The sequence below is a fragment of the Lutra lutra genome, chromosome 7 (genome assembly GCF_902655055.1).
Source record: "Lutra lutra chromosome 7, mLutLut1.2, whole genome shotgun sequence".
NCBI classification, from domain to species: Eukaryota; Metazoa; Chordata; class Mammalia; order Carnivora; family Mustelidae; genus Lutra; species Lutra lutra.
The window spans coordinates 12565271-12586451 of record NC_062284.1 but is presented as its reverse complement, the minus strand read 5'-3'; the positions used below and the strand labels follow the sequence as shown (position 1 = coordinate 12586451).

General features: G+C 38.7%; 2 protein-coding genes across 4 annotated transcripts in view; one reads left to right on the top strand and one right to left on the bottom strand.

The window, feature by feature from the left end:
* Window positions 1-21181, bottom strand: part of MCTP2 (multiple C2 and transmembrane domain containing 2) — a 242419-nt gene that overhangs the window by 183450 nt on the left and 37788 nt on the right. For 2 of the 3 annotated variants that reach the window (XM_047737124.1, XM_047737121.1), the window contains exon 2: window positions 674-1208. In XM_047737124.1, the coding sequence (XP_047593080.1) occupies window positions 674-1138 (465 nt within the window). In that variant the 5' untranslated portion in view covers window positions 1139-1208. Of the gene's footprint in view, window positions 1-673; window positions 1211-21181 lie in introns of all 3 variants that reach the window. The other variant, XM_047737123.1, reaches the window with a different exon arrangement.
* The window catches only part of LOC125104569 (basic proline-rich protein-like), a 60590-nt gene continuing 40573 nt past the window's right edge, over window positions 1165-21181 (top strand). The window contains exon 1 of the mRNA XM_047737126.1: window positions 1165-1210. Coding sequence (XP_047593082.1) covers window positions 1168-1210 — 43 coding nt within the window. The 5' untranslated portion in view covers window positions 1165-1167. The remainder of the gene's footprint in view (window positions 1211-21181) is intronic.

Sequence of the window (21181 nt, the reverse complement as noted above, 5' to 3'; positions counted from 1 at the left end):
TTCAAATAAATAAATAAAATCTTTTTTTTTTTAACAAATCAGTTTATTCTCTGATAGTTTTTGAAGTCGGAAATCTGAAATAGGTCTCCCTGAGCTAAAATCACTGTCTACATAGAAGAGTTCATTCTGAAAGTCTGGGGAGAATATGTTTTCTTTTCTACCCCAGCTTTTGCTCACCCAACCTCCTGCCCCTCCAAAACCCTCAGATTGTTTCTCAGAGTCCACAGTCTTTCATGGTTCATCTTTTTTTTTTAAAGGAATATTAACATGTATTTTTGTCTACCATAACACTGAGCAGTGGTGGAGAGAGAGAGAGAGAGACACACACACACACACACACACTTAAAGCAAAAAGTTCGAGGAAAAATTATGCTTTTAATTTCTTTGCCAGGAACATGGAAAAAGGAAAACTCATCCAATAGGGCTTTTAATGCCTTAAAGTATCCCAGAGAGGTTATTTGTAATAGTTTTAAAATACATAGAGGTCAACCCTAAAACGAATGGGAACAGTGGGCGCAATCAATATTACCTGAATTTAAATTCTTATAAATGACATTCTCTCCATCCAAGCTAACCACAAAAATAACTCCAAACCAAATCTTCCAAGGGTAAGGAGTACACATAGAAAGGAGAAAAACAGAAGAAGCAGGAAAGTGCCCAGCCCTGGTCTCACCTCTGGCTCTTCCAGGGCCTCCTCTCCAGCCGGTGTCTTCTGCAGCAGATCCAGGATGCCATTGCTGGAAGGCCTCCTGTCCTCGGCGGGAGAGGCATAGGCCTCCTCGGAGTCCGTTTCCACCACACGGAGGTAGCCTGCTTCTTCCTGGCTCCAGTCCAATTCCTCCTCAGACTGTTTCAAGGAGCTACTGCTGCTCTTGGGCAAGATCCCCGCTGTCGACAGGCTGCTAGGCACCGAGATGTAGGATGACTGGGGCCCAGAATAAGGCCTACCCTCTGGGGCCAAGGCCTCAGCCTCCAAGAGGTCAGGGACAGAGAGGCTGAGGCGGCGGTCCAGGGAACGCCTTGCCCGTAGGTCTAGGGGCTGGTTCGGGTTCTTTTTCACCCTCCTCTTGCTAAAGTTGATTAACAAAGGCCTGGTCCGCTGTTTCAAAGAGCCCCAGACAGATGGTTTATCCTCCATGGCTGCCTGAAGACCCAGCAAGTCACTCCATGAGAGAGCTCCTCTGTGTGGGAAACAACTGCAGCGGCTCCTAGAAAACACCATGTGAGGAGAGAGAACACAAATGAGCCTTCTCAGTAGTATCTAAGCACATTGAAGTGTAAGATGTGACTGGAAAGTCTCACACATTCCACTAAGGGACTGAGACGGAAACATTTGGTTGGTAATGTTTACAAATATTTTTAAAGCATTTTTTTAAAATATTTTATTTATTTATTTGACAGACAGAGATCACAAGTAGGCAGAGAGGCAGGCAGAGAGAGAGGAAGGGAAGAAGGCTCCCTCCTGAGCAGAGAGCCTGATGCGGGGCTTGATCCCAGGACCCTGGGATTATGACCTGAGCTGAAGGCAGAGGCTTTAACCCACTGAGCCACCCAGGCGCCCCTTAAAGCATTTTTAAGGCACTGAATTTTTAACATTTTTGTCAGAGGAGCCACAGAAAAATTCCAGTCATGAATGGGACTGTGAGGTTGATGTGAAAAGAATGTTTCATAAGAAGACTGCTTTCTCTGACTTAGTTCACTGCACTTAATGTCCTCCCTCCCGGTTGTCATGTTGTTGAAAATGGCAGGATTTCCTCCTATCCAGATGCCTAACTCATATCTCATTGTGTCTGTGCGTGTGTGTGTGTGTGTGTGTGTGTGTGTTACACACACATGTTTTTTTATCCATTCATCCCTCAATAACCACTTAGATTGTTTCCTCATCTTGGCAACTGTGAATAATGCTATAGTGAACAAGGGAGTGAGGGAGTGAGGAAATGCTGATTTTAGTTTGGGAGGATATATATACCCAGAGTCATATAATACTTCTAGTTTCAGTTTTTTGAGGAACCTCCATATTGTTCTCCATGTGTCTGTATCAGTTTACCTTCCGACAACAGTGCACAAGGGCTCTCTGTCTTCCACATCCTCACCAAAGATTGTGATCTCTTATTGTTTTTTTTTTTTTAATAATAGCCATGAAGAGTTGAAGTTTGCTAAGGGAGTACATCTTCTGTGATCTCATCACACATACACAAAAGTTCTAAATATGTGAGGTGAAATTTACAAATTAACAAGTTAATATGTTAATTAACTTGATTGTGGTACTCATTTCACAATGCATGTAATTAACTCATGTTGTCTACCCTAAACACACACACACACATAATTTCTACACATACAATATTTGTTTCGTAACTAAAACGTGGGGAAAAAAGACTACTTTCTTATGTTGCTCCAGGGAAAGCAGAGCCAAAATTTACCAACACAATAACAGCATCTTTAATCAATATTATCAAATAACCAGTACCTTTTAGTGTTTGAACCAGGGTAGACAAAGATTCTCTGTATGAAATCAGTTAGTAAATATTTAAGACTTTACAGGCCACATGGTGTATCACGATTACTCAGTTCTGCTGTTTGGCACCAAAGGAGACATGGACAACACCTAAATGAGTGTGGCTGTGTTCCAATAAAACTTTATTTACATAAATGCAGCAGAGTGTAGTTGGCCAATCCCTGCTTTAAAGTTACTATCTTCCTTTCCAGCAAGACAGGTGCATTTTGAAGGATACACACATACTCATGTTGACAAAAATTCCACCTCATAATCTTAAAACTTTATAGTAAAAATAAGGTTGACTAAAGAGAAAAGCATTCATAGAAGTAAGAGGCCTGTTCTTGTTCCAATGTACCAAGTCAGAAAAATTGACAAAACTATAAGGGAAATCTCAAGAAATGCAAGCTTCAGAGCTTTAGCTTCAGAATATGTGATTGAAAGTGTTTCCCGCAAACAGTTAGGTGTGAATTACAGGAATGCTTCACAAATAATATGTAATTATACAGAGTGGTAAATAATATGCAGGAAAAGGGGTGATTTGACATATTACAGGTTGGACTCATTAGGGATCAAGTCAAAGTCAAATCTTGATGCAAAAGAATTAAATTGACCACTTTTTTCACCATCCACAAAAATAAGCTCAAAATGGATTAAAGACCTGAATGTGAGAACTGAAACCATAAAAATCCTAGAAGAGAACACAGGCAGTAATCTTTTTGACATTGGACATAGCAGCATTTTTCTAGCTATATCACCTGAGGCAAGGGAAATAAAACAAAAAATAACCTATTGGTACTATGTCAAAATAAAAATCTTCTGCACAATGAAGGAAACAATCAACAAAACTAAAAGGCAACCTGCTGAATGGGGGAAGATATTTGAAAATGACATATCTGATAAAGGGTTAGTATCCAAAATACATAAAGAACTTATATGTCATCACCCAGAAAACATATAATCCAATTAAAAATGGCAGAAGACATGAACAGCCATTTCTCCAAAGATACCCAGATGACCAACAGACACATGAAAAGATGTTCAATACCACTCATCATCAGAGAAATGCAAATCAAAACCACAATGATATATTACCTCACACCTGTCAGAATGGCTAAAATCAAAAACACAAGAAACAACAAATATTGGCAAAGATGTGGAGAAAAAAGGAACCCTCATGTACTATTGGTGGGGATGCAAATTGATGCAGCCACTATGGAAAATAGCATGGAGGCTTCTAAAAAATCAAAATAGTTCTACCCTTTGATCCAGGAATTCCACTACTGCGTATTTACCTAAAGAATACAAAAATACTAACTCAAAGTGTTACGTGCACCCCATGTTTATTGCAGCATTATTTATAATAGCCAAACTCTATGGAAGCAGCCTAAATATTCATCAAGAGATGAATGGATAAAGATACACACACACACACACACACTAATACTATTCAGCCATAAAAAAGAAGGAAATCTTGCCATTTGCAACAACATGGGTAGAGCTAAAAAGAAAAATACTAATTGAAATAAGTCAGAAAAAGACAAATAATGTATGACCTCATTCATATGTGCAATTTGAGAAATAAATGATCAAAGGAAAGAAAGAGAGATGGAAACCAAGAGAACAAACTGATAGTTACGGGGGTGAGGGGGTTGTAGATGGGGTAAATAGGGGATAGGGATTAAAGAGTACATTTATCATAATGAAAACTAATAAATTTAAAAAAAAGAAAATTATCTGAAGGTCTTAGGGGTTTAATCCAAAAAAAATCAACTTTGGAGAAATAAACCTTATCCTATGTGTCAAGTAGCTCATAATAAATCCTTTCAGGGGCGCCTGGGTGGCTCAGTGGGTTAAGCCGCTGCCTTCGGCTCAGGTCATGATCTCAGAGTCCTGGGATCGAGCCCTGCATTGGGCTCTCTGCTCGGCAGGGAGCCTGCTTCCTCCTCTCTCTCTGCCTGCCTCTCTGCCTACTTGTGATCTCTCTGTCAAATAAATAAATAAAATCTTTAAAAAAATAATAATAATAATAAAATAAATCCTTTCAGTATGAAAAAGAACAGCAGAGTCAGGTAATTCTGATCTGGCCTGTATTTACATTGCCATGTTTGGCTGAGGATAAAATAGGCCAAGAGCCACAAGAAAACACATTTTCTAAGATCAAGGACAAGTGTTTGTACCCAGCCCTATCTTACTCTACGACAGGATATTTAGTCATTGGGAAGTCACTGCCTTTGGAAGAGCAGGACTATGAGAATCTACAGCTTGTGCTGGATCACTGGATGACCACCAGGCCAGGCAACAGCTTCTTCCAGGATGAAATAGGCATCTTCAGAAGGTAATGCAGGGATAAAGAACTTGGGTTCCAGAGACAGACTCCATGATTTGGAATTTTGCTGTGTCACATTTTACTTAGATATACTATTAGGGGCAAGTCATCACAGTGTGCAAACCAAATAAGACAAGGTTTAAGGCCCAGTGTCAAACGCAGAAAAAGTATTTAGTCAAGAAAAGCTTTTTTAATCATTACTGATACTGTTGTTATAATTTCCAATTTTGATATCTTAATTTATTAAAGAGCTCTCTTTCTCATTATTATTTGTATATGTAACTACCTCAATGGCCTCTTGTGAGGACTGAATGAATTCGTCTTTATAAAGAGAAGAATAGTGCTTGGCACAGAGTAAATACTTAAGATAATGTTAGCTAGTTTTTAAATTATTATTTCACTTATTTCATGCTGAGCCATTCTAGCTTTGAAAATATTTCACCACTTTTTCCTGCTTTGTAAAATGTTGTTGTAAACATAAACTTGTAGTTCACATTAGCAAGACACAAATACATTATTTAATTCACCTCTCATAGCTTAACTTGCAAATATGCTAAAAAGAATTTCTTCTATATTCATTTAGAAATATTTTAGTCAATTAGCATTTAGTGGAGAGTTATATAAATGTTTATTAGATCTAGTTGGTTGATGGTTCAATTCTTCTATACTCTTGGTGATTTTCTTTCTACTAGTATTACCTAGAGAGGAATGCTGGGTCTCTCAATCATAACTGTAAATTGTATTATTTCTCCTTTAGTTCTGTCAGGTTTTACTTCTGTATTTTGAAGTTGTGTTATTTGTATACATGTTTACAACTGTTAATATCACCTTACTGTTTAAATCCATTTTGACAGACTCTTATTTGGTTTGTATAGACCATTTAAATTTAACATAATAGGGGCGCCTGGGTGGCTCAGTGGGTTAAGCCGCTGCCTTCAGCTCAGGTCATGATCCCAGGTCCTGGGTTCGAGCCCTGCATCGGGCTTTCTGCTCAGCAGGGAGCCTGCTTCCTCCTCTCTCTCTGCCTGCCTCTCTGCCTACTTGTGATTTCTCTCTGTCAAATAAATAAATAAAAATCTTAAAAAAAAATAATAAATAAATAAATTTAACATAATAATTTATATGTTTGTATTATATGAAGGTTTCCCAATGTAACTGTTTCCACTGTTTTTTATTCTTCTGTTTCCGTTTCCTGTTTTTCCTTCCTTCACTTTTTTCAGTGTTCATTTTAATTCATCAATTGTGATTTTGACTTTATAAAATTCCTGTCAGACAAGGTTTTACTTTGATTTCAATCACGAACCATATTTTAACTAATTCAGGAAGAGAACAGCTTATTATATTTACTATTTCCTCCATTCTTAATATTCCAAATTTCTCATATCAATTCCCATAGCCTAAGACATTTCCTTAACCTGCTATTTTACAGCAGGTCTGTTGACTCCAAATTCTCTTGATTTTACCTGAAATGAGGAGATCCTCATTTCACATTCAAGGATATTTTCACCAAATTCTGGGCTCTGCACTTTTATTTATTTCAGCACTTTAAAAATAGTAAGACATTTCCTCTGGGCTCCATGATTTCTGCTGAGAAATTTTTCATTTGAATCTCTGTCTCCTATAGTGTCACTTTTTCTCTGATTGCTTTCAAGATTTTGTCCTCAGTTTTAAGCAGTTATGATATGCCTGGGTATGTATTTCTTTGGGTTTGTCTTTTTTGGGGTAGCCTAGGTTCTTGAATCTGTAAGGTTATATCTTTTGTCAAACTTGGAAAGTTTCCAGCCCTTATTTCTTGGAATACTTCTTAGTCACATTCTTTTTCCTTTCCTTCTGGGGCTCTAATAATATAAACAAAATGCCTTCTGTAATCGCCCAACAGTCCAAGGGTCTCTGTTAGGTATTTTTCAATCATTCTCCTCTCCTTTGTTCACACTGTGTACTTTTTATTCATTTAGATTCAGGTTTACTGATTCTTTCCTCTGTCATCTCCATTTTGTTATTGACTTTATCTAGTAAAGAATGTGGGGGTGGGTAGGAGACAGCAAGGTGGGGCAACTACTGTATTTTTTAGTTATAAAATTTCCACTTGGTTCTACATCCTATCTCCTATTTCTTTACAGATACATTTCAACTTACCTTTTATTTCAGAATTCATGATTATTTACTAGAGTATTTTATTTTTTTAAACTTATTTATTTATTTATTTATTTATTTGACAGACAGAGATCACAAGTAGGCAGAGAGGCAGTCAGGGTGGGGGGCGGGGGCGGGGTGCAGGCTCCCCACAGAGCAGAGAGCCCAATGGGGGGCTTGATCCCAGGACCCTGAGATCGTGATCTGAGCCAAAGGCAGAGGCTTAACCCACTGAGCCACCCAGGCGCCCCATTACTGAAGCATTTTTATAACAGCTTCTTTAAAGTCATATTTTCATTGTCATCCATTGTCTTTTCCCACGCAATTTGAGAATTTTGTAGTTCTTTATATTCCAACATGGATTATACCCTAGACGTTCTGAATATTCTCATAAAATCTTGTGCCTTATTTAAATCTATAGAGAATGTTGAAACTATTGTTTTGCCAGGCATTTGATCTGATTACCTTCTCACCCAAAATTCCAACCCACATTCTGCAGGCTGATGTCAATGTTGTTTTCAAAAGCTAGGAAGGGCCATTCACATCTGCCTTGGGTGCACACCATGTGGAAGTTACTGAGACTTGCATGGAATTCTATTCATTAACTACATTCTCAAAGTAGACAGTATGGTAATCATGATCAGATGCATAGATGAGTCCAGAAATTCACAAACTTTATGGAATTGTTTCCTGAGCCCCTCCTCTCAGCTGTCTCCCCTGCTACTCTCTAGTACTCTGGAACGCCCCTTTTTAATCCTCTAATCAGAAACAACCCACTTCTGTGATGCCACCAGAGTAGTGGGAGGATTGAGACACATTAAAACAAACAAACAAAATAAACAAATACAAGTTTTTTTATTTAGCCCTGCCCTCAAACTGACAGCTTCACAAAATGGGAAGGGCATCCCCTTCACTCCTTGCTTTGGTTCCTGCTGTTTCCCGCTTCTGTTGCTATTGCCTTTGCCACAAGATTGCCAGTACATGACAAAATAGAGAAAAGGGAGACCAAAAGATGGGGGATTTCTCCCCTCTCTCTGAACTTTAGGGCTTCTCTTTTCTATTCCTTGGGCCAGAACTAGAGGGTGTCTCTTGGTCCTTTCTCAGTCTGCTTCCAATACTGACTCCTATATTTTGATTTCGTAGTTCACATTTTAAGTTAGGTTCCATGCCCAACGTGGGGTTTGAACTCACAACCCCAAGATCAAGAGTCACATGTTCTACAGTCAGCCAGGTGACCCTTGACACTGACTCCTAGACTGCAGACTGCACTGAATTCAGGCAGGGGATTAGCAGAGAGGGGAACATGGTAAACTTACCTGATGTCATTGGTATTTTGACTGTGGTGTCCTCCCTCATCTACATCATGATATTTACTTTTCAGAGATTTCACCTAGCTTCACCAAGCATTTTGCCCTGGCTTCATACTTGTGTCCCGTGGGCAGAAAAGGCGAGAGTGGTTTTATTCCATTTTACCTGAAATCTGAACTCTCTTAGTACGTTTTGCAAAATCATTCCAACCATTATTTCCCCAAGTGCGCAAGTAGTACAGAAGGAGATGTACAGAACTATGAATATATAAATACTAAAATAGGTGCCCAGAAGAAAAAAGTATTCTTAAAGGTGTGCATAAAGCTAATACACTGCTGGACTCTGCTCTCCATGATGCTTGAAAACACTATCCCTCCAATCAATGATGAAATCCTCTGAACAAAGAAAGTCTAAAGAAAGAATAAATTCAGGGTGCCTGGGTGGCTCAGTGGGTTAAGCCTCTGCCTTCGGCTCAGGTCATGATCTCACGGTCCTGGGATTGAGCCCCACATCGGGCTCTCTGCTCAGCGGGGAGCCTGCTTGCCCCCTCTCCCTCTGCTGCCTCTCTGCCTACTTGAGATCTCTGTGTGTCAAATAAAAAAAATAAAAACTTTGAAAGATCTTTTAAAAAAAAAAAAGAAAGAATAATTCAAGGAACCATTAGGTTGGAAGAAAAAGCTGGTGAGATACATCCAACTGTCTGGATATTCAGTTCTCCTCACTTCGAAGAAAACTAAAAAACAAACTTAGACATATCCGTTCCATTTTCTATGAGGACATACATCCACAGGTTATGGTGGGGGATCCAAAGCGTCACATCCAAAGCGTCACAAGTTAAAATGTAACCCAGGCTCTGCCAAGCATCGGCACTAGAAGCAGACTCTCTTCACAAAAAGAGATACCTACGCTACCCAGCCCACTCCACGGCAGCTTTCATTTATTGAACGAAAAGAACATTCTCCTTCTTCAAACCACTGACGGCAAGATAAGGTCTTTACAGGAAACGGCCCTGAGCCAAGAAGCCTAATGGAAGTTTCATTTATCATGGTTTTAACCCAGACATCCTCCCCAACCGGCTGCTAGCCACTGGCCAAATGGAAAAAGAACAGCAACCCTTTTAAATGCCAGCCCCAAAGTATCTGATTGAATCTACACCACAACCACTGTGTGAATAAGACACAGAAGAGGAAGGAGGCTGATACTCAGTAACACTGAGGGAGACTATGCTTCCTCAAGTTCTCCTTTAGCGTAAATATGAAGAAAAGGGTTTGTTTTCACGATTTAATATCAAATGACAGAGCAAGTGGTTACAACTAGGCCGAATGTAGTTAATCATTAAGGTATTTTTTATCACCAGTAGAAAGAAAATGTCATGTCACATCCTGTTAAAATTTGCAGGGGTGGGTTTGGGGGGAATTAAACTAAATTCAATGGACGTGAAAATCAGACGGCATACCCATCCTTAAAAGTGTTTAAGGGCAAATGACATTTTTTTTTAAATATTTTATTTATTTATTTGACAGAGAGAGATCACAAGTAGATGGAGAGGCAGGCAGAGAGAGAGAGAGAGGGAAGCAGGCTTCTTGCTGAGCAGAGAGCCCGATGTGGGACTCGATCCCAGGACCCTGAGATCATGACCTGAGCCGAAGGCAGCGGCTTAACCCACTGAGTCACCCAGGCGCCCCGGCAAATGACATTCTGCGGAAGGATTATTAGCATTCTGATAGAACAGGGATAAGAATCTCTACATTGCCTATATTTAATTATGCTTATAGTAGAAACAACTTCCCCACCATAAAAACATGGTGTCTAAAGGAGAGCACCCTTAAGAGAAATGTCTCCCCAGATCAGTTTCATATAAAAAACAGAAAATGCAGGTGCCTGGGTGGCTCAGTCGGTTATGTGCTTGCCTTTGGCTCAGGTCATGATCTCAGGGTCCTGGGATCGAGCCCTGTGTCAGGCTCCCTGCTACGAGGGCAGTCTGCTTCTCCCTCTCCTTCTGCCCTTCCTCCTTGCTTGTGCTCTCTCTCTCTCTCAAATAAATAAACAAATAAAATCAAAGACAGAAAGAAAGAAGGAAGGAAGAAAGGAAAGAAAGAAAGGAAGGAAGGGAAAATGCATCTGCTTTTAAAATAAATCTGGCTTTTTCTTCCCCCTAAAAATGTAGCATCCCAGTCAATAACTCAACTTGCTACTAAATTTGTAATCCAACTGAGAGAGAAGAGATCATTCTACATATTAGACAAATCATTAAATATAACATGAGGACAGAAACCCCTCCAAAATTAAGATCAACCAGGATGGATGCATTTTTTTTAATCCCACTACACATGCTCTTGGAAAGAAACAAAATGCATTAATAGAGAAGCAGTTCCTGTCTCCTCTGGTTAACATGATACTCTGCCCCACCACTAGTCTCTTTAAAATCTCATCTACATAAAATGGGTCCCAGAATTGCTCCTCTCTTTATCAATCATTTATAATTCATACTCCGCTTGGAGAGGATTGGAGGAAAGGGGAAGGGGCTGAGGTTTCTGAAGCCCTGGGTTTACACTCTTATTCCAACCTCTGGTAGGATAACCACAATTACACTCTCTATCTGAAACGACCAGAATGAGTTTAACAAAAGGTATGCATGATTTTTAAGCAAGCCCTGACGAGTTAACATTCCACTTAACAAAAGAATAAAATAGTTGTGCAGTAAGGCACAGTTGGCAGGTCTGAGATGGCTAACCTCTTAATCCTGCTTGCAAGGTTAGTCCTTTGCTGGTATCTGGGAACCTAAGATTTTGGAAGGTTTCCAATCACCCTAACTGACAAGGACTCATTGTGAGGGTAAGAGTGACTCACTGTGCCTAAATTGTACATGCAAACAATTTATGCTGAATACCTGCTTTCCTTCTAAGACACTGGAATTTTGGTCCATGCTAGGCAGAGGATATCTTTATGTGACCAGTTCCCAATAAAAACTCAATGGAAAAAAATTCTCTAATGAGCATCACTGGTAGACAACATATCACACGTGTTGTCACAATTCATTGCTAGAGGGATTAAAAATGTCCTATCTGACCCCACTGGGAAGCTGGTACCTGGTTTCCTCCATGTTTCCTGTGCAATTTTCTCTTTGATAATTTTGTTTTGTATCCTCTTCTAGAGTAAATCATAGTTGTAAGACCAAAGACTGACTCCTGTGAATCCTCCTAACAAGCCACCAAATCTGGGAATGGTCTTAGGGACCCCCAGTTGCAACTTCAGTACACTATTTAGCATAAGTTGCTAAAATGCACAGGTTTGGAAGAAGTGGAAAGATTCTAAATTATTCTGATTCATTTCTTACCAGGAGTAAAAGAAAACAAAACAGGGAAGAAAAAGAAGGTGGGGAGGGGGAGGAGATGGAGAAGAAGAGCAAAATCTTATTACAACACTGAAATTTTAGAAAATGCAAGCAAGAACAGACAGGAAGTTCAACTTAAGGAATAAACTGATGGGTATTCAAGGGAAGTAGAGAGATGAGAACAAGGTGATCAAATCTGTGGTATTCTACAGGCCATGCTTACCCAAGTGGCATACAGAAACATTCAAGAGGAACCAGAAACCTAACAGCTGAGAAGAAGTAACCCAACTTTCTGGGGAAAGGTAGTGCTCCGACAGCAAAACTGAGCCACCTTTGTATGGAACACCTTGCAGAACATCTCCACGGTATCAGGGAAGACAGAGACCATGGGCACCATTGTTTTCCCAATGCTTTCCACCCTATCTCTTGAATTAAAATTATCTCGGTCTAGAATTCTAGAACCTTCTCATTCTTTATACTCATTACAAAGGTATAAACACTGACTCTTGGAGACCATAAAGGCAAATTTCTTCAGCACACTGGATTTCACTTTAACTGCACTTAAAGAGATTAATTAAGTAAAAAAGCTAAGAAGTAACTTACCCCTATGTCAAGTATCATGGACTTCTTTTCCTACTTATGTCTTTTGCTTTGTCACCATCTCCCTTGGTAGGAGCTAGGGAGATCATATCCATCAAAGCACTTTGCAAACAGGAAATAAATACTAAGTAAATGCGGGGGGGGGGTTCCACACTTTATCACTATATTTACTTTACATGAGATCTTCTCTCATCTTTCCTGGTTTTTCCTGTTCTAAACAGTGGTAAAGTCCTGCCATATATTTTGGCTTGCCTGACGTTTTTCATTTTTCACTCAACTCAGTCTACGATAATTCTCAGATCCCTGGATTAGCTCTATTCAAACATTCTCAGCCTTGGTGATATATCCCTCATCTACTCCTGTTGTTGTTCTTTCATACATCCATTTCTTCAGTGTGCATAGAAAATTACAGAACACGAACATGCCAGAAACACACCTATGGAAGAAAAAATTAAATACAATTACATTTTCTATGTGCTCCTCTCCGATGACTTTCCCATCACGCCCTGCTGGAAGGAATCAATAGTCCAGAACTGAATTTACTGTATGCATGTATTTTGTTATAGATCATTCCAGGATAAACACAGCACTATTTTTCAAGATTAGAAGCTCCATTTAGTATATATTTTATATAAGGAATGTATTACAGCATGCTTTTCAACCAACATTACCTTCAGGAACTGTATCCACAATGATAAAGGTAGCTTTATTAAAGTCATTTTTAAGACAGTATAATATTCTGTTGTGAGAAGATGCTTTAACTTATTTATTAATTTTCCTGCAGCTGGATTCTGAAGATACTCCATTTTACTACTAAAAACAGAAGTAAGCAGACTTTATAAAAGCTATTCTTCAACTTGTCTTCTGGTGCTAATGTTAGTTTTTCCCTAGAGTTTTTTCCATAATATCTGGACTGTTCCACTAAAAGTGGTTAGAAACATGTAAAGAATGGTTGTTTTAATGACCAAAGCTGGGGGCATAACTCATACACAGTGGGAACAAATCAGAGTTACGAAAGGTATCTTACAAGAGACACGTGTCCTGCCCAAATTAACAAGAAGGGCTCATTGAAAAACACCCTATCTCAGAGTTGAATTGTTGACTTGGAGGTTATGTGTGTCCTAAACTTGACTAGCTAGGTATTGCCAAACTGTTTTCCAAAGTAGATATACTAATTAATATACCTAACATCAGCCAATAAGTTCTGTTGTGCAATGTCTTTGCCTGTAACTACTATTGCAAGATTTTTTTTTTAATATTTGCCAATCTGAAATTGTGAAAGGGGACCCATTATTCTATTGGTTGATAGCTTTGTTTTCTCTTATCTGAAACAGTACTTTCAAAATTTTGATAATAACGCTTCCTTAGTACTTTCAGCCGAAAAAGTCTCCACCCTATGCATAGCTTTTGTAAAAAATTAGGTGTCAAGATCCACATCTGAAAAAATTTGATGACTTCAATTTTTCAGTATTTTTTTTTCTTCGCATGTTGTGTTTGTGTGTGTGACATGTATATGGCAGGTACAGTTTAAAAATCCTCAGGATCACTAATATATTTTCATGGAAAAGCTCTGAAGTTTTTGCATTTCACAGTCATTTGTTCTATCCTAAATTGTTTATGTATAGTTTTCGGGCGGTGAGACTTTGGTTTTTATCTATGTACATAATTGAATTTCAAATAAAACCTACCCTACCTCCCAGTGATGTATTAGGCCATCTCTACTAGGTATATAATTTCCATATATAAGGTCCATACCTAGTTATTGATACTTGTGCCAATATCACATAGTTAATTACTACAGGTTTGATATCCAGCTGCATAAGGTCCCATCTTGTTTTGGTTCTTCTGATTGGTTTCCTTTTTCTCTGCTCTTCCATATAAATTTTAGATCTGTATGTATTTGTCTAATACTCCCACCCCAAATAAAAGTAGTAAACACTTTAGTTGGTAGTTGCTTTACAAATTAATCTGAGGACAGCTTCAAGATACTGTTATCTTCCTAGCCACAAATATGGTTATTTTCTATGCCTTTTTTTTTGTAATAGACTTTATTTTTTAGAGCAATATTAGATATATACAATAATTGCACAAAAGTACCAGTGTCCCTATATACCCCTTCTTCTTCCCAACAACATTTCTCCAATTATTACCATCTGTCATTAATGGGGTATATTTGTTAGAACTGATGAAGTATTACTGATATATTATAATTAACTGAAGTTCATAATGTACCTGAGGGTTCGCTCTCTGTAGTATTCGTTTCTGAGTTCGGACATATGTATAATGTCATGAATCTACCATTACAGTATCATACAGAATAGTTTTTACTGCCTTAAAAATTTCCTCTGCTCCACCTATACATTCCTCCTCCCCTCCCCCAACCCCCAGCAAACACTGATCTTTTTACTATCTCTATAGTTTTTGCTTTTTCCAGAATGTCACATAGTTGGAAACACACATTACACAGACTTTTCAAACTGGCTTCTTGCACTTAATAATATTTATTTACATTTCCTTCATACCTTTTTGTGGCCTGATAAATAGCTCACTTATTTTTGTTGCTGAATAATATTCCATTGTATGGATTTGCCACAATTTGTTTATCCATTCAGCTGTTGAAGGACATTTTGGTTGCTTCAAATTTATGGCAATTATGAATAAAGTTGTTAAAAATATTTGTGCACAAATTTTTGTGCAAACATAAGTTTTCAGCTGATTTGGATAAACATCAAGTAGCATGATCACTAAATCATATGGTATACAACTCTTAACAGTCTTTAACTGATAATCAGTTACTGATGTATACATTTTCATAATAGGCAACTTGCACTTATTTTGTCAAATTAATTGCTAGGTACTTTATGGTTTTACAGTAATTGATATCTGTATTATATTTTCATTTTCAGTAGCTACTACAGAGGAAAACAATTGACTTTTATACATGGATTCTAATTCCTAACATCTTGTTGAGGTCATTTATTAATTCTAATAATTTCTCTATAAATTATAACTTTGGTTTTCAATGCAGACCACTAAATTATTTTCAAATGATGACAATTTTGTTTCATATTTTCTAAAATACCTATTCTTTTTCCTTTCTGCACTGAATGGGGCTTCCAATTCAATAGGTAACAGGATATTGGTAATATATTCTATATTGTTTTTCCTGATCAGTCTCTCAAAGGGTTTATTAGTTTATTAACTTTTCTAAAGCTAATTTCCTTTGTTGATTTTCTGTATTGATTCCTGATGTGGGGTTTGATCCCATGACCCTAAGACCATGACCTAAGCCAAAATTAAGAGTTGGACACTCAAATGACTAAGCCACACAGGTATCCCCATCGTTCCAATTTTTAATATGTTTTTAAATTAGTTTTGATAGACATAAGCCATGAGTGCATGTGAATGTGGACTCTAGAATTTCTACATGGGAAAGGACTGAAGGCTGTAATTCACCTGGAAGTGGTATCTTAGGGGAAGAATCTTAAAGTTGTACTTGCCTAGAAAACTACTGGTGTGTAGATTGTATATTTATTTGGTGTGGTTCTGGGTAATAGAAACTGATCGAGATGAAGGGAAACATACATTACACAAACTTTTCAAACTGGCTTCTTGTACTTGGTAATATTTATTTACATTTCCTTCTTACCTTTTCATGGCTTGATAGCACATTAATTTTTGTTGCTGAATAATATTCCAAATAGCCTTCTGAAGACAAGCTGCCACTGTGAGTGTAAGTTTACAAATCCACATTCATGGTAATAAAGGGACTGGACAGAAAAAAAAAAAAGAACAACTCATTCATTCTTTCTTTACCCTTTGTGTTTGATTTGCCAGTTTTTGTTGCCTTTTTTTTTTTTAGTTCTTGACATAGAAAATTAGATACGATTTTTGGACTCTACTAGTCTTTTATCTATCCATTAAATGCTACAAATTTCCCTCTATGCACTAAATGAGTTGCATAAAACAAGTTTTGGCATGTCATGTTTTCATTACCATGTAACTCAAAATATGTCCTAATTTCCATTTTAAGTTCTTCTGTAGGAGAGTTTTTGTTGGTGGTGGTTTTGTTTGTTTGATTTTTTTTTAGAGGTATAGTGCTTAATTCTAAAAAAGAAATGGGATTACCCAGTTATCTTGTTATTGACTTCTAGCTTAATTCCTAAGAATTCAGTCAGAAGGGAAAATCCGTGTTTTCATTCCTCTGCGAATGGAGGCTTTTTTTATGGCCCAACTTATGGCCAATCTGCAATTCTTGGGTTCTATGTATGTCAACTATTTGAAGCCAATTGTGTTGCTTAGACCCATGTTCTTCTGATTCTTCTCATTTATTGTTTTATCAGTAAAGAAAAGAAGGGAGGTACTGAACAACAGTAATTATATTGAGTTAACAGGACTCAATAAAAGGAATGAGAGGGAGAGGGATGTCAGGATTGAGTTGAGCCCAATTAAAAAATACTAGAGCTATTCACTCACAAGTGCATATTGTGGGATCAGTCTTGGTTTCTCTGTATTTCAGAAGTTCAGCTGGAGAAGCCATATGGGTAGCTGAGTACATGACTATAGACCTGAGAGATCAGGTCTAGAGAAAAGAGTTTGGAGAGACTGGTGTTCAGATTACGGTCACTGCAGGCATAGTAATGGATGACCTTGCCAAGAAGAGTTTGAAATGGAAAGATGGCATGAGCCTCAAGGACCTCCAGCACTGAGCAGTCTGTTAGAGCAGGATAAATTTGCAAAGGACATTAAGAGGATATAGCCAGAGAGGATGAAAAAAAGTGTGGTGTCACCTTATGACAACTAGAAACCAAAACAGAGATGACAAGGGAAGGGCACTGTATAGAGGAAGTGGTCAAGAGCATCAAGACCTGCTTATAGATAACACTAGTCCTGAGAGCTCCCACTGGTGCAATGGAGCTTCTTGGTAATTTGGGTATGACTTGTTGTGGGGGCAGAAAGGGAAAAAAAAAGCCTGACTGGGGTAAGTTTTGAAGGGTGTGGGACAGGAAAAACTGAAGGCAACAGATAAAATTAGGCTGAAGGGGAAGGATGTAGGTCAAACTGAGAACACTTGATCATGGTAAGAGGTAGACGGACGTAATACTCTCGCTAAAGGTATATGTTTCTCTGGCTACAGTGTTCAATCAATGATTATCTCTTGACAAAATTGCTCCCCACCACTTGCCAGTGCACACATGCATGTGCACACACACACACACACACACACACACCCATAAACACACAGACACACAATTTTCTTGATTTCTTATCAGAATATTTCTTATCTGTCATGGAACTACAGACCCAAATTTTGAAAATCAAGCACTGTCCAATAAACAACTGCATACCCCTAATAATATGTGTCAAGTGTAATAGAAAGTAATTTACTTCTTCACACACTTGAGTTTAATGGCCTCCTATTAAACCACACACACTGACCTCTTCACCAGTATCTACATTGCAGAACAACTGCCAAACCTCAAATGTCCTGCTGAACATGATTATCACATTTAAAGACACTTCTTCTAGGAAATTACCTGCAGAAGCAGAACACTTGAAGTATCTTTAGAACCTTACTGGCAGAGGGATGGAATTAGGGGAGAACAATAATTTCCAGTAAAAATTGTATCCCTCTTGAGTAAATGGCATGTTATAGAAGCCATCTTAGGATATACAAGTGTGACTGAAAGGTAAGCCCAAAGACAGACATTAATTTAGAACAAAGGAATCCTTAGACACATCTTCCTACGCCGTTTCTGGTGTGAAACAGAACGAGTTTAACAAACTGTGTATACCCATCAGCTACCAAATCAATATAAATATTTCAGAATACAAAGCAAAATCTTTCAGAAATATGGCTCTACCTATCAAAAGCAAGAAACTTTTACACATAAATACCTACCTTTCAAATAAACATCACACATAGTTTATCATTGCCCTACTTTCAAAACCCCAAGCCAGTGGTTGCTTTTACAACAGAAACTTCCAGAGCACTCCCCAAGCCCAAGCGAAGCCTATGTCAACAAAAGCAGCGAACACTAATTGTCTCTCTGAAGAATGATTATGCTTTCTCAAAGAAGACAGGACAACTCAATAATTCTAATATGCTATGGACAATTTTATTGATGACTTCTCCACATTTGCAACCAATTTAAAAACATATACTCAAAGAAAATCACATCATCCTACCCATAAGGCCATCTTACATAAAAATAATATTTTCATGCTTTCCTCAATTAAAAGTGATGGAGGAGTCATTTCACTCAGCATAATCTCCTCCAGCCCCATCCATGTTGATATAAAAGTTGGGTATTCCTCCTTTCTGATGGAGGCATAATACTCCATTGCATATATGGACCATATCTTCTTTATCCATTCATCTGTTGAAGGGCATCTTGGCTCTTTCCACAGTTCGGTGACTGTGGCCATTGCTGCTATGAACACTGGGGTACAGATGGCCCTTCTTTTCGCTACATCTGTATCTTTGGGGTAAATACCAAGTAGTGCAATGCAGGGTCATAGGGAAGCTCTATTTTGAATTTCTTAAGGAATCTCCACACTGTTCTCCAAAGTGGCTGCACCAACTTGCATTCCCACCAACAGTGTAAGAGGGTCCCCTTTCTCCACATCCTCTCCAACACTTGCTGTTTCCTGTCTCGTTAATTTTGGCCATTCTAACTGGTGTAAGGTGATATCTCAGTGTGGTTTTGATTTGAATCTCCCTGATGGCTAGTGATGAAGAACATTTTTTCATGTGTCTGATAGCCATTTGTATGTCTTCTTTGGAGAAGTCTGCTCATGTCTTCTGCCCAATTTTTGACGTGATTATCTGTTTTGTGTATGTTGAGTTTGAGGAGTTCTTTGTAGATCTTGGATATCAGCCCTTTGTAGTATCATTTGCGAATATCTTCTCCCATTCCATGCGTTGCCTCTTTGTTTTGCTGACTGTTTCCTTTGCTGTGCAGAAGCTTTTGATCTTGATGAAGTCCCAAAAGTTCATTTTCACTTTCGTTTCCTTTGTTTTTGGAGACATGTCTTGAAAGAAGTTGCTGGAGATTATGCTGAGTGAAATAAGTCAAGCAGAGAGAGTGGATTATCACATGGTTTCATTTACTTGTGGAGCATAAGGAATAACACGGAGGACATTGGGAGCTGGAGAGGACAAGTGAGTTGGGGGAAATCGGAGGGGGAGATGAACCATGAGAGACTGTGGACTCTGAGAAATAAACTGGGGGTTTTGGAAGAGAGAAGGGTTGAGGGTTGGGTGAGCCTGGTGGTGGGTATTAAGGAGGGCATGTATTACATGGAGCACTGGGTGTGGTGCATTAACAATGAATCTTGGAACACAGAAAAAAAATTAAATTAAAATTTTTTTTTTAAAAGTTATAGAGGAGAACAGAGAAATCCAATTCTTAGACAACCAGGCAGGCACTATCTCTTGGAACATCTGTCAAAATTGTTTAGATAGGGAGATTCTAGTAAACAATTCCATCATCTGGATTAAAAATGACAGAACTAGCAGAATGTATAACTTTATGATATACACAAACAGCCTCTATACACACCGAGCATTGTCAACCACAACATAACCTTTTCCTTTGCTATTTTTACTCATTCATTTATTCAATAAATATTTTCTGGTATCTATGCTCTATAGCATTACAGCCACCGGGGATACATCAGTGAACAACACAGAGTCCTTGCTTTCATCCAACTTATGTTCTACTTGGAAGAGATAGACAACAAGCAAACATATATTGACTACGTTGGTCACATGATGGCAAAAGGAGCGAGAGCTGAGGGAAACGGGTGGCTGCAGGCAGACAGGCAGCCATCTTTACATCATGAGTCAGGAAAGCCCCCTCAGATAAGATGAGCAGAGAACAAAAGCAGTGAGGGAGACAGCCAAGTGGATGCTTGAAAGGGAAGCACCTCCCACACAGAAAACAGACAAGGAAGTGTGCAGGTCCAGAGCAGGGCAGAGCTATCTGGAAGACTGACAATCAGGAAGGAGGCCAGGGTGATTAGAGCAGAGCCAGGGGAGGAACTGGGAGAAAATGTGTTCAGAGGGGAGCAGGGATCAGATCAGGCAGGTCCTTGTGTGCCAGTGTGAGGACCTTGTGTTTTACTCGACTGGGTTGAGAAGCCACTGGAGGGTTAAAAAGGATGCCAATGATTCTTTACTAGTTCCTACTACATATCTGGTCCTGTGTTCACTGTCAGCAATGCTCAGAATGATCTTTGAAGTACATATTTTCACTCAAAATTCACCGATGAGGAAAATGCAACTTTTTCAGGTTCATAGCTGGAAACTGAAACCCAGGCTTATCTCAGCATTGCTCAAAAGGAACCACTACTCGCATTTAGAATAGGATAATTCTTTGTTGTATGGGACTGTCCTACACACTACAGGATGAGAGTCACCAACCCCAACCTCAATCCCCATACACTAGCAATGCCCGTTGTCACCGCCACCCTCAAAAACATACACATTTTCAAAGGTAACCCCAGAGGGACACTACTTCCACTAGCTAGACCGGCTGTGCTGTCCCTGCCCACTCCACCACCCTGCTCTCCCTCCTGTGTTTTATTCTGCTAGCTGAAAACGGGCAATTGGAACAAAATTCATAAGATGGATGGGTGCATTAGAATTTTTTTAAGAAAGACGGATGGATGGATGAGTGAAACGCTTTTTAAAGTTGACTATTTTCTCCATGGAAACCATTTGTTATAGACATCCTCCCTTGTTTCAAGTTCTAAAACAGTATCACTGTTAACTATCACCGTTGGAACACAGCCAGGTCAGAGAACAACATAATATTTTTCAGGTTCAGAGTTGAGCCTTGAGAGACCTTGGAGTAATAAAACAATGGCTTATAGACCTGAGGATATAATGGGCTCTGAGCAAAATACTCAGGTGAGAAGATTTTATTCAGAATGCTAGGTCTATTAAAATGTGCTTGAGGAAAAATTGGCAAGA